Raw genomic sequence first — 24,537 nt, 5'->3', positions numbered from 1 at the left:
AGAGGGGATTCAAGGGCGGCGGACCGTAACAAATGAATTAGGTTAGGGGTCGTTTTGGGTTTAAAATGGTAAGGGGAAAAGGGGACCGTTGATCTGAATGATCAAAGGTCATGATCAAATGGGTAGGTAGGGATCCAGTTTGGATTTGGGTTAAAATTAGGTTAGGGTTGGATTTGAATTGGAATTGGGCTGGGGATTCGATTTGGGCTAGATTTTAAAGCCAATTTTGACTATAAGTTAAATAGCCATTTTTTCCTTTTAGTTTTATAAAATAATAAATAATTTCTGAAAACTAATTTAAAAGGCTAAAATGATTTATAACATATAAAAAATAATTTAAAATACAGGATCCAATTTTATGAATATAAAACCTAATTAAACCTTAAAAGGGCTAATATTGCAATTATATGCAATTTAGCTTTAAAAATACTAAATAAAATTGTAAAAATATGTAAAAATTACCTTAGCCATATTTTGGCATAAATATGAAAATCCAATGGATGAATTATCAAAATAATAATATTAGAGATAATTATTGGGATTTTATGAATAAAAAGGGAGAAAATAAATCAATTTAAACCTTTAAAAATTATGGAAAAATAATAAAATACTTGGACATGCTTATATATATATATATATATATATGCTATTTTGAAGTTATTTTGCATATCAAAAATATATAGGGAAAAATTGGGTATCAACAATGATAACCCCAAAAGTGCATTCGTCCTTGGCGGAGAGCCTATTAAGGATCCTTATGAGAAATGAAGTGTTACAACGACATATATAATGACACGATCTCTGAGGGTTATCCAACAAGTGTTGAAAAACTAGCACAATGAATTTACTAACTAAGGAACACAGTCATAACACGTTGTAGAGGTGTAAAGAAAAAATGAACACTTGTTATGAACTAGACACGTTTCTGCTGTAACAACTCTCAAGATACAGTACCCAGCCACGTCATGAGCCACTATGATGTGCCGTAGAATTGCTGCACTTTTGATACTAATTACATAGGCTGTAGCTCGTCTTTAAAGCATTTTAAGTCAATTCTTATGTAGTTTTGTTGTTTTGAAGTAAACTAGACTAAACCCATAGAAGGGAAGTAATGAGGCAGGTTTGCGACCGCAAAAGTGATGTGCGGGACGCAAACCAACCGCAGAGTGAAGCAGATAAACCTAGTTTTTAGAATCGATTTTGCGGTAGCAAACGCTTGTGCGGACCGCATAATGACCGTAGAAGTGCAAAGAGAGTTTTTGCTAGAACAATTCTGTGGCATCAAATCGCGAAATCAATGTGCGGACTGCATAATGGATCTATGATGGAAAATTGGGCAACTAGACATTCAAGTATGTGATGAAATTTTATTTTTGCGGGCCACAAAAGTGTAATACGGCCCTTTCTGCAGTCGCAGATGTGATTTGCATGGGTATTTTGTCATATTTTGACCCCGACTTTTAGCCCATTATAAATAGAACAACTAGGGTTTTTGTGGGGTATCTTGTTTGAAAAAGAGGCTACACTTAGAGCATTGAATACGCCATGATTTTGGAAGATTTTGAAGAGAGAATCTTGTCATCTTTGTAAGCTTTATGACTTTATTTATTGCTTTGTTCTGGGATTCTAGTATGAGTAGCTAGTTTTAAATACAAAGGTTGTGGACCCTAAATGGGTGTAATGTTAATGGGTGTTTACTATTGAATATATATATATAATGATTGGTTGGTATTTATTCATTTCGCATGCTTCATTTAATGTTGATGGTTGCAAACATTGACTAATGTCATTTCACTCTATCTTTATTTGGAAAAGTTTAGGGTTTGGTAGAAACAAATAACAAAAAGTCAAGGCTTTAAACCTTGTTTAATAGAATCGCTTAGGAATAAGTGGGTTCTATTGGCATAAATTGATTGTTCTTAATTGCAACTCTTTTATATTTGGGAAAATCATACAGAGGAAATATTACCTAACTATTGGGAAATATTGGGTAGTCATTTAGGAACCATTTGCATATTAATGGACCTTCCATTAGAAATATATCATATTAACACCGATAGCATTATATCCCATTGATAGGGACACAACCTTGGTTTTCTTAATCAAATTAATTACACTCTCACAACAAAATAATTTTCTTGATCATTTACAATTACAACATTCTCTTTTTAAGATAATGGAGTAGAATTACGACTTAAGTTATGTTTCACACTACTCAAGTAACCTTTTTACACCTATTCCCTGTGGGATTCAACCCCAACCTTGTTGGGATATTATATTTGGCATCGAATGCCTTACACTATTTGTTTAAGTGTAATTTGAGCGTATCAAATTTTGGCGCCATTGCCGGGGTATACGGTTTTGAAATGACTAATTAGTTTGTGCTTTACTTTATGTCTTCTTCTATTCCATCACACCTAGCTTGCTTTGCTTGGTTTTACTAGGTAAACATGGGCGAGCCAGAAGAAGAAAATATTTTTGCGGATATAGATGGGTATATTGAGGATACAAATGCCATTGTCCCTCCAAGAGTTGATGCTACTACCTTCAAGGTGGAACACAGTTTAATCCTAATTCTCAAAGCATAGGGGTTTTTCCTAAATTCCACGGATGATGATCCGACACAACACCTTAGAAATATTTTGGGTGTGTGTGCGATGCACAAGCAGAATCACGTGTCAGATGATGCCCTAAGGTTGATGGTGTTCAAGTACTCTCTAACTGGAGAGGCAAGACAATGGATCCAAAATCTACCGCCTAATTCCATTCATACTTGGCCAGAACTTGTCCGAGCTTTTCTAGCAAAGTGGTTTCCACAGAGCAAGAAGTCTGAGCTCCGGGATAAAACTTTCTTTTTCAAGCAATTATCGGGAGAGCATATATATGAGGCACGAGATCAATTCAAGCTATATTTATTGAGGTCGCCGAATCATGGTTTTCCGGATAATATCTTGTTGGAAATGTTTTCCATGGGCTTGGATCATATGAATCAATCCATTGGCAAAAATGCAGCTGATGGATCTTTTATGGATAAAACATTTGCAAGGGTCATGCAAATGTTTGATAAGATGGCAGAATATAACCAAGCTTGGCACTCAGAAGACACCAAGGTAGAATTGCATATGGTACTCCTTCCTTGACCAACATGCTTAAGGAGAACCAAGAAAGAGATCAAGTGATTGCCGGGCTTGCCACCAATATCAATGTGTTGACGAAGATGTTCACTGAAAGCCAAACAAAAAATTAAATGTGGTGGAAGATGTTCAACCCATGTCAAATGAGGATTACGAGGAAGAAAATTATGTCAACAACTCTCAAGGAGGTTATCAAAGGCAACCTTACCAAGGTTCAGGACAACAAAACCACTGGAGGCCTAACGCGCAAGGGCAAGGCAACCAATAGTAGCGAAATGACCAATGTAGTTCAAATCAAGGAAATTGGAGTAACGACAACAACAATTTTTCAAATCGGAGTTCCAACCCCTATGTTCCACCAAAGGGGCAATATTCAAACTCTCTACATTGGAAAGAAAGTTCTTCGAGTGAGTCCAAGTTGGAAAACATTCTTGGACAAAAATTGCAAAATCAAGATAGATCCGACACTTAAATAAAGAACATGATCGAGCTTGTGGACTCTCATACCGCATCTATTCAAAAGTTGGAGATCCAAATGAGAGATCTCTCAAGAGAGCAAAATCCGAAGCACAAAGGCACACTCCCAAGCGACATAATTGCAAACCCAAAAGGTAGTGGGAGTGGCCCAATTTCTCATTGTATGGCAATCACAACTCGAAGTGGGAAACTACTTCAAGGAGAGAATGAACAAGTGGTTGAAGTGGAAGGTTCCGAACAAGAGGTCGAGGCACAAGTTGAGGTGCCAATTGTTGTTGAAGTTGAAAGACTCCCGAAGAAGGTAAGAACTCAAGAAGTGAACCATGAAGAGGTTAACGAAAAGGTAATAGAGGCACCAAAAACTCTAGCACCAATTCCTAGGCCTCCGCCTCCTTTCCCTTAAATACTTTCTAGGAGGGTTGATGATAGCAAACTCGATAAGTTCTATGACATTCTCAAGCAATTATCGGTAAACATTCCATTTGTGGAAGCATTTCAAGAGATGCCGGGTTTTGCTAAGTACTTGAATGACTTAATTACTAAAAACAGAACCACCAAGAATGAAGTGGTGAATGCGACTCATCGGGTTAGTTACATCATTGCAACAACCACGGTCCAAAAGAAAGAGGACTCAAGAGCTTCTATTCCATGAACTATTGGGTTGCGCAATTTTGCACGAGCCCTTTGTGATAATGGGGCTAGCATCAACTTAATGCCTCTTGCTATTTATAAGAAATTGGGATTAGGTATGCCTAGGACTACAAGTATGAGGTTGCAAATGGCCGACCGTTCAATAAAGAGTCCGGTGGGAATTGTTGATGATGTACTTGTGAAAGTGGGGAAGTTCCTCCTCCCTGCCGACTTTTTTATCCTCGATTGTGCTGTTCATAAAGAAATCCCTATCATCTTGGGGATACCATTCCTTGCTACCGGAAGAGCACTCATGGATTCAGAATGAAATGAGATCAAGTTTCGAGTCAATGACAAAGAGGTTACCTTTTAAGCGAGTAAGGGTATGAAATTGTCACATGCATACGAAAGCATCTCAGTCATTGATGTTGTCGATAAGGTAGAGGATGCAGTCGAGGTAAAGATGGAAGAAGAATGCCTTGGTGAGGCATTGGCGGTTATTTTGGTACATTTTGATGGTGAAGACATGGAAGGATACATGGAATCAGTAAATGCATTGGAACGGATTGGGTCTTACACTTATGCACCAAAGAAATTTTCTCTTGACTTAGAGAATAGAGTCACCCCTCCCGCTAAGCCTTCAATTATCGAGCTGCCACAACTTGAGCTCAATCCACTTCCACTGCACTTAAGGCATAAATTTCTTGGCTCTAATGAAACTCTACCTATAATCATTTCTTCTTTGTTGAATGACGTGCAGGTTGAACAATCGTTGAATACCTTGAGGGAGCACAGGTAGGCCATTGGGTGGACAATAGCGAACATCCGAGGGATTCCTGCTAGGATTTGGGAGCACAAGATACAATTGGAGCTAGAGAGAAAACCTAGTGTGGAGCATCAAAGAAGGTTAAACCCTTTCATGTAAGAGGTGGTGAAGAAAGAAATCATAAAATGGTTGGATATCGGGGTTGTCTACCCCATTGCCGATAGTCCTTGGGTGAGTCCGGTGAAATGTATGCCAAAGAAAGGAGGCATGACCATGATTCAAAATAATAAAAATGAGCTTATCCCAACGAGGTCGATAACCGGGTGGAGAGTTTGCATGGACTACCGGAAACTCAATAGTGCTACTTGCAAAGACCATTTCCCTATGCCTTTTATTTATCAAATGCTTGATCAGCTAGAGGGAAGGTCATTTTATTGCTTCTTGGATGGTTACTCTGGATACAACCAAATAAACATCACCTTAGAAGATCAAGAGAAAACAACATTCACATGCCCGTATGGAATTTTTGCTTTTAGCCGGATGCCATTTGGGCTATGCAATGCTCTGGCTACCTTGCAACAATGCATGATGTCAATCTTCTCGGACATGGTGGAGGATTTCTTAGAGGTGTTCATGGATGACTTTTTTGTAGTTGGTGATTCCTTTGAGCATTGCCTTGATAACCTTAGGCAAATGCTCAAGAGATGTGAGAAAACAAACCTTGTGCTCAATTGAAAAAAATGTCACTTTATGGTGGACGAGGGTATAGTTCTGGGCCACAAAATTTCCAAACAAGGCATATAGGTTGATCAGGCAAAGATCGAGATCATTTCCAAGCTTCCTCCTCCCACTTCGGTAAAAGGTGTTCGAAGCTTTTTGGGGAATGCCGATTTTTATAGACGATTTATCAAAGACTTCTCAAAAATTACAAGTCCCATGTGCAAGCTCCTTGAAAAGGATGCAAAGTTTGAGTTCGATGATAATTGCCTCAAAGTTTTTGAGGAATTGACAGCAAGGCTCACCACGACACCTATTATTGTCACACCTGATTGGTATCTTCCATTTGAGCTCATGTGTGACACCACTGGTGTATCCATTAGAGCGGTACTTGGTCAACGACATAACAAAATTCTTTATCTTATTTACTATGCGAGCAAGACACTAAATAGCATACAAATGAATTACACTATGACGGAGTAAAAACTGCTTGCTATTGTCTATGCGTTTCAAAAATTCCAGGCCTATTTGTTGGTTTCCAAAGTGATAGTCTACATGGATCATGCTCCTCTCCGCTACCTTATAGTGAAGAAGGATGCTAAACTAAGATTGATTATGTGGGTTCTTTTGTTACAAGAGTTTGACTTTGAAGTCAAAGATCGGAAAGGAGTAGAGAATCAAGTTGCAGATCATTTGTCTAGGCTTGAAGAGGCAGGGAGACCAAAGGAAGATCTTGAAATTGCTGATTCCTTCCCAGATGAACACATATTGGCATTGTCTATCACCTTCACTCCTTGGTAAGTCGACATCTCTAACTTCTTGGTTAGTGATCTTATCCCCGACGGACTGGAAGCCTATCAAAAGAAAAATTTCTTGCGGGAGTGTAGGCAATACTATTGGGAGGAACCCTTTCTATTCTGTATTTCTGCCGACAACATCATTCGACATTGTGTTCAGGAAGATAAGGTAATTCTAATTCTCAAGACATGTCATGACTCCAAAGTTGGGGGCCATCATGGTGGAATTCGTACTGTGCAAAAGTGCTTGAATGTGGCTATTATTGGCCATCGATCTACCAAGATGCAAACCAAATGGTCAAAGCATGTGATCAATGTCAAAGACAAGGGTCAATTTATAGAAGACATGAGATGGCTATGAACTTTGTGATGGAGGTAGAGATCTTTGATGTGTGGGGGATAGATTTTATGGGTCCCTTCGAAAGCTCTTACGACATGACATATATCTTGGTGGCAGTAGATTATGTCTCCAAATGGGTCAAGGCAATTGCCTTGCCAAACAATAAGGCAATTGCCTTGCCAATGCTTTCTTGAAGAAGAACATATTTATGCGGTTTGGAACCCCAAGGGCCATCCTTAGTAATGGTGGTTCTCACTTTTGCAATAAAACCTTTGCCGGACTGCTTGAAAAATATGGAGTTAAGAACAAGGTGGCCACCCCTTACCATCCTCAGTCGAGCGGCCAAGTTGAAGTTTCCAACAGGGAAATCAAGAACATCTTAGCAAAAACTGTTAATGCAAACAGGACCGACTGGTCAAAGAAGATAGATAATGAATTGTGGGCATATCGAACAACATTCAAGACTCCCATTGGCACCTCACCATACTGGTTGGTTTTTGGTAAGGCATGTCACTTGCTAGTGGAGCTTCAACATAAAGCTATGTGGGCATTGAAAAAGTTAAATCTTAACTGGGACGAAGCTGCTAATCTAAGGATGACACAACTCAACGAGATGGAAGAGTTCCTTTTTCATGCCTATGAGAATGCAACCATGTACAAGGAAAGAATGAAGTTTTTTCATGACACGAAGATTTTAAAGCGGGAATTTAAATCCGGTGACTTGATCTTGCTCTTCAACTCAAGACTAAAATGTTTTCTGGGAAAACTCAAATCCAAATGGTCTGGCCCGTTCAAAGTTGTGAATGTGTCTTCCTATGGTGCCAATGAATTGGAATCCGAGGACGGGACTCAAACTTCAAAGTAAATAGCTAAAGGGTCAAGCATTACCCCGGAACGAGTGCAAAAAGGCACTTGGTAGAACAATTCGCACTTAAAGATGGTCCTACACCAACCCCCACCAATTATTTGCCAAAGATAAGGGCAACATCATCGTGCTGCAACGTTAAATAAAGCGCTTCTTGGGAGGCAACTCATGTGTGATAACACTTTTTGGTTAGATTTTAATTTTGGCAAGTTTAATTGTAAGTGTTGAGTAGTTTGACGTGTGTGTTAGAATGCAGGTAACCCAAAATATAATGAAACAGGATGCAATGGCAAAGAAAAATGAAGGAACGCAAGACTTGTATTTTGTAGCAACATATGCAGCCGCATAATGGATTTGCGGACCGCATAATGGTCGCAGACACAAGTAGAAAAAAATGCAATCCGAGCCTTCAAAAATACGGTGACAATATGCTTTCTTCAGCCCACATAACAATTATGCTACCATATAACCTATCGTAAAGTTGGTTTGCATCACTCATTCATTAACCCATCGCATAACACATATGTGGTCGCATAATGTGTTATGCGATACACTGCCTCACCGTGAACCTCTCAGGTATTTAGCCCTAACTCCCTAAATCATTTTCATCATTATTTTGCACTCCCACATACAGACGCACCACATAACACATAAGAAAAGATAAGCACGACCAAAAACATTGAAACAACAAAAAAAATCAAAAAGGTATTGAAAAGGAAGGGGCTTACCTTGCTCGTGCTTCAGACTAGCATTGTCCATCCTCTTGATATTTGGTATGTTCACTTACACCCTTTTTATTGCTTAATCTATTGAAAATGCCATCCTCTTTTCCCCCAACTTCTTGCTATGGGTAATCAATCGTAAGTGATTTTATTGAAAATCTAGGTTGGGGCTACTGTGGGTAAATCGATATTTGGGGATTTGAATTGGAAAGTAGGAGTAATGAAAAGAGGTTGGAAAGTTGTAGGATTTTGCTTAGATTTCATCTTGCTGACTGTGCAGTAACTGAGTGTAAGAAAGCCTATATACTTTAGATTGAGTGCGAAGACTCTTTTTGACTAAGGACAATGATCTTTGCGGTCCGCATAAATGGTTCATGGACCGCAGAGTCATCACATTTTGTGTCATAGGTAGTTGTATCAAAGCCCATGTGCGGTTGGATTTGTAACAGCAGAAACGTTATGCGGACCGAATAATAGTTGTATACAGAGGCAGATAAAATGCTATATTTGAGGAATAACATGCAACCAATCTATAGTCGCATAAGATGTTCTGCGGATTGAAATATTTGTTTTGCTTCTGAGGGTTGCATTATTCAAAAGGTTCCGTGCCTCGTAGAGTTGTTATACAATCCCAGAACTGATCGTTGAAACAAAATATTTTTCATTTTTTCTTTTCTTTCTTTATTCACATGTTGTTCATGCCATATCACATACTCACTTGTTGATTAATTGACAGGAATGGCACCAAAGAAATCCCTAGCATCGCGACAACCTTTTGCTCGAGGAAAGAAACGGGCTGCAGCTCGGAGACCACAATTACAACAATCCAAATGCAAACGGCCTGACAGAGCCAGAAGTGTATCTGAGCATTCCTCCCAGTCTGAAGAGGAGGAGGCTCAGATTGACCTTGTACCACCATTTGACCTCCAAGCCGAAGCACACCAAAAAAGTGGTGAAAATATCAGGATTGGGATTTTCGGTTCTTGGACTTTGAACAGGGATGGACTGACAAAAAGGAAAATCCTCGAAGAAAAGCAGCTAGGCTTGAATGGTTTAAAAGAACACTATCCCCATGTGCTAGAAAACATCAAAAAAGAGGGATGAGAGTCTTTCACTCAGGTTCCGGTGGAGTAGTACGAGACACTCATAAGGGAATTCTATGATGCATATGCTGCATCCAGGAGCGTAGAATAGAAAATAAACCATAGATTCTTGGACTCTGTCTTTGTCCAAGGAGTTGAAATACTATGTGATTCTTCCTTAATCAATGACATCTATTTTGAAGAATGGGAGCTGGGGACGGTAGAATTTGATGTAAATCTTGCAAATAAAGAATTCGAGCGTGCTTGGGTAGCCTCTATCATAGCCAATGGGACCCCATACTAGATCGCTCCGCGTTAGAAGATTTTAAAAAGGGATATTACCCAAGAAGGCCGGTATCAGCTTAGTTTTGTTTATTCTCGGATAATGCCCTCGAGAAATGAACCCGACATAAGGATCGAGAAGGCAATCCTCATTGCTTGCATTATGTCGGATATCAAGGTAGATATGGGAGAACTTATATTTCGTGAGATTGGAATCCGGGCAAACCAGAAAGAACCTTGCTCCCCTTTCCATGCTTAATCCATGCTCTGTGTAAAACTGGGGAGGTTCCTCCTATCAACAAACATGACCTCCGAGAAAAAGCCATTTAGGACATTGACATCACTCGGATTAATGATGCTGTGGATACAGTGGTCGAAGATCCACAAGAGCCTTCTCTCACTCCTCTTCCAGCCTCATCAGCACCTGCTGCCTCATCAGTGCCTAACACTCCTTCCACACCGGTCACCTCCACATCCACTCCTAGACCAGTTACAACACCACCACCTACCTCATTGAGTGCACTCTCAAAGCTTGGTCTACTGGCACAATATGCAAATTCCAAAGTAGACAAATTGACGAAAGAACTTCTATCTCTCATCCGGCAAGCACTGACCCTGATCCAAACCTCAGTAACTGCTCTTCAAAAATAGCATTTATCTTATGAGGATCAACTCAATCACTTTGAAGTGCACATTGAGAGGGTTGAGCGAGGCAAAGTTGGGGACATGCCTCAACTTAAAAAGGAGGTAGCTGAGCTAAAGTCAGAGCTGCATAAGATGCAGAACCTGGAATTTGATTTGACCTCCTTTCTTCCGGAGGGAGGGGAGCAGGGCACTGTTATATCCCACATTCCAAGCCTTAACCTTGATTTAACAAACCTCATGTCAGCAGAGGTAGCCCAGGGTACTGCAAGTTCACAAGATCCGAGCTCCGTTGTGCACATCGATGATCATTCAGAAGAGGAATCCGAAGGGTCTGAGGAGGAAACTAATAAGGAGGGGTTACTTGAAGAGGATGATGATCAGCGGGACAACAGAGGAAAACAATTTTTTTTCTCTACAGATATACCGGGTGAGGAGGAAGCAAATGTGCATACATCCATTGCCAGTCCATTGCAGATATGGTCGCCAAAGCCACTCCCCCGACCACATAGCCATCATTGGGGGAGGCTAGCAGCTCCCAAGTCCAAGACCCAGCTGCACAGCAGGAGGAGATTCCTATTTTGGTCTCTGGCGCCACTACACAGTCAGAGGTTCCCCCCACTGCCTCCACAATGTCAGCCTCCGACACCACAGCCACCTCGGATGCTCCATCTATTGTCCAGTCTGAGGATCCACCCAACGCCTTTACAGTGTCATCTCCCAGCACCACAAGCACCTAGTGCGCCCCAAGAAGCCCCTAAACTTTGCTCTTACTTTCCCAATGCATTGGGGACAATGCATGCTCTTTGGTTTGGGGTGGGGTAGTTAATTTTTTTGTAGTCAATTATTTTGTGAAACATGTATATAAACTCTTTACTTTAATAGTGTAGATTTGTATATAACAATGTATTCCCCTTGGTTTTTCTTCGTTGGGTTCTTTTCCAATGGTATAATAGTAGTACCATGGTGGTAGCACAAAACATTTTGACTTGTTTGGTGTTTTTGTTCTAGTTTAAAGCTTGTGATAAGTTTTTGTTGAATAAATTGTACCCTTCAAATGTTGTAAATAAACAGGTAGTCATTCTTGTGAAATCGTGGCTCGCTCTTTGACTTTGTGTTTACCAAGAATCTCAAAAATAATGTGATGATGCTTTGAGTTGCCTTGTATTCACTTGAGGGCTGAAGTTATGCCGAGTAGAACAGTTCATGGGTTGTGAGTGGGTGAAAATTTGTGTAAATAATGGATGTGCTTAACTTGTAATGTCTAAAACTTACCTGGTTGGTTTCTCAATGCAATTCTCAGGTTGATGATTGGGTGTTGAAATGATATTAGGCTCTCTTTGTGATTGCTAACTAATTTTTGACCAAATTGACCTCCCTGGTACATCTATTATCCTAGTTACCCCCTTGAGCCTTCAACCTTTTATTTGGCTACTATATTACAAACCTTTACCCCGTTGTGAAATAATTCCCTCTTTTGAACCCATCCTTCCTTGAACAATTAAGAATAAGGCTAAAAGCCTAAGTTGGGGGTGTCGGTGTTAATTGGAAATTGGTAAGGTGTTACATTGTGTGTAGAAGCAAATACCTCAAAATTGTGTATATGAAGATTTCAAGCTCTAACAGTATATATATATATATATATATATGTGTGTGTGTGTGTGTGTGTGTGTGTTTGTGTATATTGTCACGCCCCAAACCTGGGGAGGCATGGCTAGCACTCGGTGTCGTACTGGCCCGAGCGAACCATTCTGTAGCTCATTCTTTTTGTGACCATGGTGGGCCAACATTGCAACAACTCGTAGTGCATAACTGTAAGTGGGCAACCACTATATCACTGAACTATTTTTCTTAAAACATGAATACATATAGGCCGTCAAGGCCTCTGACATACTGTACAAAATAAACCTCTGTCTAAAAAGCCTCTACGATTATTCGACATCAAATGGGACAGGGTACCAGCCTACCCATAAGTCTATAGCAAAACTCCGACACAATGACTCATAAACTTGGCTGCACTCCGAATGAGGTGGAGTCTTACCGATCCTTCATTGAGTGCCAATCTCATATACTATGAAGGCTCGTCAAACTGATTGTCTATACCTGCAAGCATGGATGCATCATCCCCAACAAAAGAACCTCAGTACGAATAATGTACTGGGTATGTAAGGCAGAACTGAAACATAACAATAAGCCAACATTAATTAAAGACACATAAGAATCAACTTGAATCTCTAAAGTGTCACCATGTATGCATACTTATTATACTTACGTATATATAATTCTTCTCTTTAATACCATTTATATTATCCATATCGCATGATGCATGACTGCCAAACTGATCAGTGGTAACTGCCCAACCGATCGTAGCACGGTGGTAAATGCATGACTGCCCGACCAGCCATAGCTCAGTGGTAAATGCATATGCATGAAGATGCATGTATTACAGTATTATGAACATTAACATCTTTATCAAATACCTCAATAGAGAACTAGATACATACTTAGACATGCCTGAATATTACTTTACGGGAATGAATAACATAGACATTTTTAACTGCTATGAGTAGAACCACTTATGGAATATCATTACTTTTATGTATCGTTACTTGGATCATGCCAAAAGAAGGAAGGATTAACCTTAACATACTTGAGATGATTCTCTTGATAATCCCTCTAATACACGTCTTTTGCAAAAATACGTAACGGGGGATCGAAGTAGGGAAAAACCTGTAACACCCATAGTTTCATCTCATTTTGATGAACTTGCAAGCTATAACATCCGTATTATACTCTTCAACACAAAATCAAATACTAGTTGTAACATCTTACCACAAAGACATGCGGTAGAAAGTTCAAACTCATCGACTATAAACACAATTCACATACCATTTAAGGGAAAATAACACAAGAATTAGAAGAGACTCTACCATAAATAAAACTAGTTCAAACACTGAAACCAAAATATACAATTTGCTGGAAAAGACAACCTATTTTAGTTGAATACAACAAACCTCAACCGATGCTTATATCTCCTAATATCAAGGGGGTGAATCTTGTTGTATGCTCTTGTAATATGACACATTTCTACATAGTATATGAGTCACTTGATATATTTTCCATGTGGCTGCCACGTTGTCTTAATCTTTACCCAAAGTTTTACCATCCAAGAGTCTTGATATATTTCCTTAGCCACTTGATATATTTCCATCCCATTATCCAATAATTCACATGATTAAGGATTATCTCAAATTACTTAAAATACTATTTACTTTTAATACACTTTATACACCTTACTATTATGGTCATGTGGTACCACATTAAATCAATACACATACTATTATTTCATTAAAACATCCATGTAAAAAAATGCACATATTTTCTCAACTTCTAATTTTCCTAATCTCATATAAAGAGTACAAATTTTCGTATGCTTAATTCTTAAAATGGTAAAAAGATAACCTTCTTTTCTTGTGACAAAATAATTTCTATCTTTATAATAAAGAAAATCTCATAAACTTTCTCATCTTATGTGTATAATTCAAAACATATTTGAAAGTAGTAATATAAATAAAATCATATTTTTCAATTTTTTTTACAAAAATGTTCCACTCAAAATACCACATCAAACGTATATAACAGTGTCAATATTGTTAAAATCATATGTGTGTGTGTGTGTGTGAAGTCTTGTGAAAACCGAAGAAATACGTTGAGGTGGTTCTATGTTGGTAACTAGAGGTGAATAAGGGCTATGCTGTAAAAAAACAAAGTGTATGTAGAGTTCAAGGAGGGTACAACCACTATATTTCCAACTACTCGTCCAACCCGTCCCGAAGCCTACACTACAACATGTGAAAAGTCCTTTGTGATGTACAACAAATCATTCTTGAGATAGTAATGGATTAAAATAAGGGCAAGCATATGGACTGATACTTGTAGCGTTTAGCTTTCTTTCTGAGTGCAAGAGTGTTTGATTGTATCCCCTTTACATACTTGCTGAGTTAGGGATTTTATTTGATGTGAGCACGCATGAATTGCAAGATTTAGCAGAAGTTAGGTTTCTTAAAGTAGGATACATGTGCATACCTAGTTGTGGGTAGCACTCTATTATTGCTCTTGAGGCTCGAAGTTTACAAATTGATTATTCGAATTGCTAAATGATCTTTGTCTTCCAAGAAGGGTGAAAGAGAAGTTACATGCTTGGTAGCTAACAGTCAGCACCATCCATAGTCACTGCTGCTTTTGATCTATCAGAAATAGATTAGTATGTGATAAGATGACTTTGTTTTAGCTGTTTGAGGACAAGAAAGAGTCTAAGTTGGGGGTGTTGATGTGCCATAGAATTGCAGCACTTTTGATACTAATTACATAGGCTGTAGCTCGTCTTTTAAATCATTTGAAGTCAATTCTTATGTAGTTTGGTATTTTGAAGTAAACTAGACTTGAAGAATGAAGAACAAGGAAAATATGACAAAAACCCATAGAAGGGCAGTAACGTGGCAGGTTTGCGACCACAAAAGTGATGTGCGGGCCACCAACCAACCGCAGAGTGAAGAAGATAAACCTAGTTTTTAGAATTGATTTTGCAGTCGCATAACGCTTGTGCGGACTGCATAATGACCACAGAAGTGCAAAGAGAGTTTTTGCGAGAACAATTCTGCGGCATCAAATGAGATCGCAAAATCAATGTGCGGACCGCATAATGGATTTGCGATGGAAAACTGGGCAACTGGACATTCAAGTATGCGATGAAATTGTATTTATGTAGGCCATAAAATTGTTCTACGTCCCGTTTTGCCGTCGCAGATGTGATCTGTAGGGGTATTTTTGTCATATTTTGACCCCGACTTTTAACTCATTATAAATAGAATAACCAGGGTTTTGTGGGGTATCTTGTCTGAAAAAGAGGCTACACTTAGAGCATTGAATACACCATTGTTTTGGAAGCTTTTGAAGAGAGAATCTTGTCATCTTTGTAAGCTTTATGACTCTATTTAATGCTTTGTTCTTGGATTCTAATATGAGTAGCTAGTTTTAAATACAAAGGTTGTGGACCCTATATGGATGTAATGTTAATGGGTGTTTACTATTGAATATATATTTAATGGTTGGTTGGTAGTTTTTAATTTCTCATGCTTCATTTAATATTGATGGTTGCAAAAATTGACTAATCTATTTCACTCTATCTTTATTTGGAAAAGTGGGTTAGGGTTTGGTAGAATTGAATAATAAAAACTCAAGGCTTTAAATCTTGTTTAATAGAATTGCTTAGGAATAAGTGGGTTGTATTTGACATAAATTGGTTGTTCTTAATTGCAACTCTTTTATATTTGGGAAAATCATAAAGAGGAAATGCTACCTAACTATTGGAAAATATTGGGTAGTCATTTAGGAACCATTTGAATATCAAAGGATCTTCCATTGGAAATATACCATATTAACACTGATAGCATTATATCTCATTGATAGGGACACAACCTTAGTTTCCTTAATCAAATTAATTACACTCTCATAACAAAATAGTTTTCTTGATAATTCACATTGACAACATTCTCTTTTTAAGCTAATGAAGTATAATTATGACTTAAGTCAAGTTTCACACTACTTAAGTAACCTTTTCACACCTATTCCCTGTGGGATTCGATCCCAACCTTGTTGGGTTATTATATTTGATACCGACGGCCTTACACTATTTATTTAAGTATAATTTGAGTGTATCACACTACAATACTAGGAACGAGGTGAGTTACTCGTCGAGGTACGATCTAGGTGGATTGAAAGTTATACTGAGATTGGCAAACAAAAAGATCTTCCTATGATAAATTTGTGAAAAGCTCAAATTTCCGAGAAACTTTATACAGACAAGTGACCATTTCAATTGACATGTACACATATGATAGGTGTTGAGATATGCTCTTATGTTACAAGATAGTGAAAATGGTTTATGATGTTCACTAAGGAAGTAAAGTGACTATTCATACCATGTGAGCCACATACTCAGGAGAGAGAGTCGCTCATGAAAGATCTCAACACTAGGCCGCTTTATATTAGATTTGATAGCACGTAGGTAAACATTATGATGGTGTGTGCACAAGTGGGCAACTGGACATTCAAGTAGTGCAAACAACCCAATTCCTTTGGGGTAGTTCCCCACACAACGTTAGACAAGATATTTACATCAAACACCCCCCAACAATACTCTAAAATAGCTTTTCCTTTACAATTCACCTCTGCTCGGCTAAAATCTAACCAAAATTGACTTAATAACATCAAATAATATAAGAGAAATAAATTCCAATAAATAAGGCTATGATCTTTACACAATTTCTCAAAAGGCAACCCCGGACTCGCATGATCAAAACCCGGGTCTAAGGGTAGATTCTGACTATCCATAACCCCACAGGTCTATATATGTGTTTTGTTTCAAAATCTGAGTCCAATTCGACTGTCTAATCAAAAAATTTCATTTTTCAAAACATAGACAAAGTTTCTCAAAATTGCCCTTCCATTCTCATGATTTTGATGTTAAATCTCATATAGTAAAGTAGTTGATAATTGATCAATATCACTTACCCAATAACTGTAAATGAAATTACCCTTTCTAAATTGCCTCCTACCGAGTCTAGGGTTCAAACTATGAAAGAATGAGTTAAAATCACGAAATTCCAGCTCTAAACCCAGCTGCATATGTCGCATTTGCGACAAAAAGTTTGTAATTGCAGATGCCCGCATTTGCGACGAAAAGTTCACAATTACAGATGTTCGAAATTGCAACCAATGTTCGGAATTGCGACCAAAAGTTTGCAAATGCAGTAGTTCGCAATTGCAACAAAAGGTTCGCAATTGCGAAGTACTAGCAATCCCAAACTTCACCGAAATGATCGAAAATCACCCCGAAACTCATCCGGAACCTCTCAAACACAAAACATATATGCATTTCAGTCAAAGAACATGCTATGGTCCTGCTCGTGCACTCTAAACACTAAAAAGAGGTCGTCTTGACCCGATATTGACCATGGTCAAACTCCAAATTTCTTAACATAACTAGTCTCTCAACCAATAATCCAAAACACACTGAAGCCCCTCGGGACACCGTCAAATCATAGCAACAAGTTCTAAAATATAACACAAACCTACTCAAGGCTTCAAATCTCGAAACATATCATTAAAACCATGAATGACACTGATACACTTAAATTACACTTTAATTAAATAGTGTAAGGCGGTCAGTGTCAAATATATTAACCCAACAAGGTTGGAGTCGAATCCCACAGGGAATAGGCATGAAAAGGTTACTCGAGTAGTGTGCTACTTGACTTAAGTCGTAATTCTATTCTGTTAATTGTAACAGGAGCATGATATAATTGTGATTTGAAGAAATAACTAATTGTAACGTTGAGAATGTAAATAATTTGATTAAGAAAACCAAGGTTGTGTCCCTCTCAATGAAATGTAATGCTATCGGTGTTAATTTGATTTATTTCTAATGGAAGGTTCTTTAGATATACAAATAATTTTTAAATGACTACCCAATATTTTCCAATAGTTGAGTAGTATTTCCTTTTTATGATTTTTCCAAATATAAAAGAGTTTCAATTAAGAACAATCAATATATGCCAAATAAAACCCACTTATTCCTAAGTAATTCTATTGACCAAGGTTTAAAGCCTTGAGTCTTTGATATTTACTTCTACCAAATTCTAACTCACTTTTCCAAGTAAAGAAAGAATTTAATGGCACTTGTTAATGTTTGCAACCACCAACCATAAATGAAGAATGAGAAATAAATATATATCAACCAAGCATTATACATATATTCAATGTTAAACACCTATTAACATAACACCCATTTAGGGTCCACAACCTTAGTATTTAAAGTTAGCTATACATGCTAAAATACAAAAGGATGAGAATATTTAATGCCATAAAGCTTACAAAGTGCAAGATTCTTCACTCAAAAGCTTCCAAAAGAGAGGAATATTAAAGACTTGGAATGTAGCTCAAAAACAAGACCAGATGCCCCCAAAAAACCCCAATAAATCTATTTATAGTGTGTCAAAACTCACGACCAAAATCGGACAAAAATACCCTTTCAGGTCAATTATGCGACCGCATATCTGTCGCATAACAGACATGCGGTCCGCATTCTCTTCATGGCCATCGCATCTTCAAACCCTAGTTTCTAGGCATTCATCGCATTCAAGTTCTGCGATCCGCATTGTAGATATGCGATCGCATTTTCCACCTTCAACAGCTTTCACAACGAGTTTGCGGTCCATTATGCAGCCTGCAAACCTGTTATGAGGTCGCATAATGGACCGCATTTTTTGCACTAGACTTTGGCCAATAGACTGTTGGGGTTTGTGATTCCTTGGAGCATTATGCGGTCCGCATGACAGATTTGCGGTCTGCATTTTCATATCCGTGATTGCATTTTGCTCTTTTCTTGTCCTTTTGTGGCCTTTTGATTTTATTTCCATGCTCTTTGGTCCTTAAACCTCATACAATGCAAAAATATTAAAATTACATAAGTATAAAAGATAATTGCATTTAAAACAAGCTAAAATCTAAGCAATTTGTATTAAATGTGCCAAATTTCTCCGGCACATCAACACCCCTAGCTTAAACTCTTGCTTGTCCTCAAGAAACTAAAATGACACTATCCTATTCTAGACTCCATCTAAATGATATGAAACAATAGTGACCGTGGACGGTGTTAGTTGTCAGTACTACAAGCATGCACTTTTGCTTATTTACCCTTCCTGACCCATCATTATCTACAAAGAAACTAATCAACTTGTGAAACTTTGAGCCTCGACCAATTTGACAAAATGTTACCTTCGGCTGAGTACACTTGCATTTGACTTGAAAAACTCAACTTTTGTCCAACCAAAAAATTCATGTGCCCTAACTAGAAAGAAAGTCCCAAACTCATAATATTTACAATGACAACAAAAGGGACGAATTCACAAATACACTCACTCTCAAAAAGAGTTTCAAGTGTTACAACATACCATACCATATGCTTGCCCTTATTTTAATTCATTGCTTTATTCTAAGAACGTTCGGTTGGAGATCCCATAAGGACTTTTTAAGCTTGTAATGTAGGTTTAGGGAAGGGTCGGATAAGCATTTGGATACAAGTGACTACACCCTCCTTGAACACTACTCACATTTTGCTTTCTTGTGCTCTTTGCTTCTTTTCAAATCACATAGCCCTCCTTAGCTCCTAATTTCCCACATTGAACCGCCTTCAATACCTCTCTAATTTTCTTCAAGACTCCATATTTATATATATACATACATCTCTTTTTCTTTCATTTTTTTACTTTGCTTTTGGATCTTGAATAGTTTCCTATCTCGAGGTATACTTTCCCACACTTACAGTACAACCTTTCCAATTTCTGGCTTGACACCACAACCCCAACTTAGGCTTTTAGCCTCATTCTCAATGTTCAAGGAGGAGCGTATTCAAGAGAGGGAATTATTTTACAAAAGAGGAAAGGTTTGTAGCGAGATGGCCAAAGAAAAGGTTAAAGGCTCAAATGGGGTAACTAGTGATAATATCTATACAATGGGTAGCTTGAAAGGCTAACTGATTTTCCAAAATCACAAAGAATGCCTAAGATCATTTCTCCACTCAAATGTAATTATCATTAGCATCGAAAGACAAACCCGCAAGTTCTAGATGGTAGAAGTAAACACCAGAAGATACGAAGACTCACACACATGGCACATGAAGTGTTTGGCTCAACATAGTTTTAGCCCTCGAGTCAACATTTGGCAACTCGAAGCTTCTATCATATTTACATGTATAACTCTAGGTAAGCATAAAGTCACAGAGCGAGTCTCAAGTTCACCATGTTGATATCTTTATATATATATATATATATATATATATATTAATGGAAGGGTATAGGTTATTTATAGGCATGTATTCTTGAAACTAGACAATTACACCAAACCAGTCAAAATATTTCAGTCTACTGCCCTGGTTCTACTATTATACCCTTGGAAAAAAACCCGACGAAGAAAAACCAAGGGGGATTCATTGCAACATACAACTATCGACTTGTTTTTTTTTATATACAAAGATAACCTATGTACACACCACACAACGCAAGTATAAACAGATTCACAACACAAACAGATTCTTGCTTATATAACACAAAAACATGTACAATAGTTTAATTCCCAAAAAGTTTGTACAAGGCTAGCCCACCCCCAACTGAAAAACATGCATTGTCCCCAATACATAAGAATGTAAAACAGAGTTTAGGGGCTCCCTAAGGTGCACTAAGCGCTATGGGAGTCGGAAGCCGGTTGAATGATGATGGGGTCACCCTCTGATGCTGAAGCTGGGACCGATGAGATCTCGGCCGAATGAGTGACCTCCACTGATGGATCAGGGATCTCTAGCTAGCCCGACACTGGAGCTGGGGCCTGTGAGCTGCTAGCTTCTCCTGCTGATGGATGAGTGGTCGATGGAATGGCTTGGGCGACCATGTCTGCTAGCAAATTTTCAATTGCCTTCTGAACAACTCTTGTTCCTCCTCTGCAACTGTAGGGGCAACAATCTGCTTACCCTTTTCCTGAGGGCCCTCATCCTCCTCGGACCATGACTCCTCATCAATATCTTCCTCGTCTGCCTCCCCACCTTCGAACTCTATAGAGTGTCCGAAATCCTCCTCAGAAGGAGTGTCAATATGTGCAGGGGAAGTCGGAGGCTGGGAACCCCCGACAGTCTGAGGTGCAGGGTCTGTCATCAATATGGAGAAGTCAAGATCCATTCTAACCACTACTGTGTCTACTCCATGCTCACCTTCTTTGGGCATGAAGGAGGATAAGTCGAGCTCCAGAGTTTGCATTTTGTGGAGCTCAGTCTTCATTGTGGCAACATCATCACGGAGCTTGGGTAAGTCACTAACCTCACCCCGCTCTATCTTCTCAACCCACACCTCAAGATGCTTCAGGTGATCCCTATAAGATGTCTGTTGCTATTGGATGGTCGTCACTGAGGACTGGATTAGAGTCAATGCCTTCTTGATGAGGGTAGAGAGGTTCTTCATAAGTTGGTCTACCTTAGCATTTGCATGTTGATCTAAGAGACCAAGCCTCGAAACAGCTGGCAGTGTAGCAGAAGACTGAACAATGGTGGACTGAGAGGTGGGCTGTGGATGCAACAGTAGCCTAAGGAGACACATGAGTCTGGGAATCTGAGGGCTCTATATTAGCAGGAATCTGAGTCTGAACCTCTGGGGGAGCAACATCTACTGCATCATTAATGCGCTTGATATCAATATCCTTCAATGTTTTCCCTGTCTTGTCAGTGTGTGGCATGGTAGGGACTTCCACAGCCTTACATAGGGCTGTGATCAAGCATAGGAATGGAAGTGACGTGGATGTCTATTTTGCCTGAATCCCTATCTCTCGGAAGATAAAACCACCCACATCAATTTTGATTCCAGTCATAATGCATGCAATGACAAGAGCTTTCTCAATGCTTATGTCAGTCTCATTTCTGGACGGTATCAATTGGGAGGTGACAAAGCTAAGCTAGAATCTACCCTCTCGCGATCTTCCTTGAATATTTTGTGCAGAGGGTTATCCAAGCAGGGGTCCCCTTTGCTATCACTGACGCTATCCAACTCCACTCGTTATTACGGTTTACCCATTTGGCATCATACTCAGTTGTGCCCGGTCTCCAGTTAGGGAAGTGGAACTCATTGATGGTATCACTGTTGCAGAACAGCTGATTCCCTCGAACCAATACAGTATCATAGAACACTTTGTTGCACTTGTGGTGAGCAGTCCTAGAGGCTCCATAAGAGGCATAAAACTCACGGACCAGTGTTTCATTGTAGTCATCAGGTAGCTCAGTGAAGCACTCCCATTTTCTATCTTTGATGTTCTCCAATATATGGGGGTACTACTCTTGTAGCCCATTCATACTTAGTTGCTTTTCGGTCAGGATTTTGCGTTTTGTTAGCCCTTCTCTATATAGCTCCTTAGACCCTTTGACCCCAAACCTGAGTTGGAAGTCATCTCCTCTTTTCCTTTTTGCCTAAGCTTATAGATCAACTGAGGGCAAGGCCTCCTCCCCATCAGACTGGGAGGGAAGTGTAGCAGTAGGATCCGGTCGTGAATGTTTTGCTTGTTGTGCTTGACGACTGGTGGAGGCCTTTTTCTTAGCAGAAGATACATGTTTCTTGGGAGCCATATCTGCACAGAAATGAAATGTGAGCAACATAGTAGGCAACAATAGAAAAAGTACAAAAACTTGCAAGTATGCGACAGGTTATGCGATCGCATAACCACTACGCAGACCGCAAACCTGTCGCAAACTCTCTGCCTATTGAAATGATATATATATGCGATGCGATGGATTATGCGATCACATATCCATTATGCGGTTTGCATAATCATCGCATACTTAAATGCTAGGAAAACCTAATCACACTATGCGATCACAAAGTCCACCGCAACGATGGATTTGCGATCGCAGAATGGCCGCAAACAGCATGGTACAAAAGCAAAGAAACTGTTTCAGTATGCGGTGACTTTGCGGTCCGCATATCACTTATGCGATCTCAAAGTCACCGCATTTTGTCATCTTCTTCAGGCCACCTAGGGTTTGTTTTGCGGGAATAATGCGGACCACAAATCGATTATGCAGTCCGCGGAAGTCACCGTTTCAACTTTTGAACTCAACTCTCAACAATGGCGAACCTAGTTTCACTACCCAGCACCCCAAACATAACTACCTATCCAAGAACCCCCTCACATTATGAACAGATACCCACATACGAAGAGGAAAAAGAACAAAACTAAAGGAAACAAAAATAGGGAAACATAATACAATTTAAACTAAAAATTTACATGGAACAAAGCGGGAAAGGAAAAACATACCAGTGATGGATTAACGAGCACACTTGGGAGATGAATTATAGGTGTTGTCTTACTTTCTTTGATTCAACTAGTCATTTTCCCTTCTCTTTTTTTCGTTTTGTTTCGTTTTCTTTTTGATAAAAAGAAAATTCTTTTGTTTTCCAAATGTGTGAATGCTGGTAATATGCGAGGGGACTTACCTGTGAAGTTCGTGATGGGTAAGTCACCACATAATACATTATGCGACCGCATAAGTGTTATGCGGTGAATTCAACTTGAGTTACTTGAGGTCACAATGCGATGCACTTGTGCAATCGCATAATTGAAATGCAGTCTGCAAAGTGCACTTCCTCGCCGCATTCCTACCACCAAATTAAGCCAAACAAGCTTTCTGGGTTTGCGACCACAATGCGGTTCGCATAGTAAAAATACGACCGCATATGTCTAGCAAACTTCCCATAGTGACTTTTCTTCCCTTTCACACGCAATTTTACCCAGTGTTATGATCTTTTGAATCCCCTGCACTCTAACACACACTTTAAATTGCTCAATTAAATCTATCTAACATAAATTAAAATTTAAAGAACAAAAAGGGTGTTACCATATATGGGTTGCCTCCCATGAAGCGCTTGATTTAACATCGCGGCACAACGAAGTTGGCATTTCTTTGGGTTCACTCATTAGTCGGGCACGAACCATCTTTGAGAGCCAACTGCTCCACCAAGTGTTTTTCTCTCTCTGTGCCCAAGTAGTGCTTGACTCGCTGACCATTTACTTTGAAGGTTTGGAGTCCATCCTCAGATTCTAATTCCACAGCTCCAAAAGGAGATACATTGACCACTTTGAACAGATCAGACCATTTCGATTTGAGCTTGCTGGGAAACAATTTGAGCCTTGAGTTGAAGAGCATAACCAAGTCACCTGACTTGAACTCCCTTTTTAAGATTTATTTGTCATGGACGAACTTCATCGTTTCTTTGTACACAGCTGCACTTTCATATGCATGGAAACGGAATTCCTCCATTTCATTGAGTTCTGTTAACCTCAAATTTACAGCTTCAGCCCAGTCCAAGTTCAACCTATTTAAAGCCCACATGGCTTTGTGCTCTAGTTCTACGGGTAGATGACAAGCCTTGCCGAAGACTAACCGATAAGGAGAAGCGCCAATAGGAGTTTTATACGCCGTGCGGTATGC

General features: G+C 39.1%; 1 protein-coding gene across 1 annotated transcript; it reads left to right on the top strand.

Annotated features, from left to right (window-relative positions):
* The first annotated feature begins 7,069 nt into the window (after positions 1-7,069).
* On the top strand, positions 7,070-7,726 carry LOC138879688 (uncharacterized). Its single transcript, XM_070159313.1, has one exon. It carries the CDS (start codon positions 7,070-7,072, stop codon positions 7,724-7,726), a length of 657 nt encoding a protein of 218 aa, XP_070015414.1.
* Positions 7,727-24,537: the final 16,811 nt, after the last annotated feature.

This window comes from Nicotiana sylvestris, chromosome 10, assembly GCF_000393655.2.
Source record: "Nicotiana sylvestris chromosome 10, ASM39365v2, whole genome shotgun sequence".
In the NCBI taxonomy this organism is placed as follows: domain Eukaryota; kingdom Viridiplantae; phylum Streptophyta; class Magnoliopsida; order Solanales; family Solanaceae; genus Nicotiana; species Nicotiana sylvestris.
Note: the sequence above shows the minus strand (reverse complement) of the source record. Positions and strands in the feature narration are given on the sequence as shown.

What these genes read in the sequence shown, in the direction of transcription:
- LOC138879688 (XM_070159313.1), top strand. Translation starts at nt 7,070, where the DNA reads ATGCGGTTTGGAACCCCAAGGGCCATCCTTAGTAATGGTGGTTCTCAC.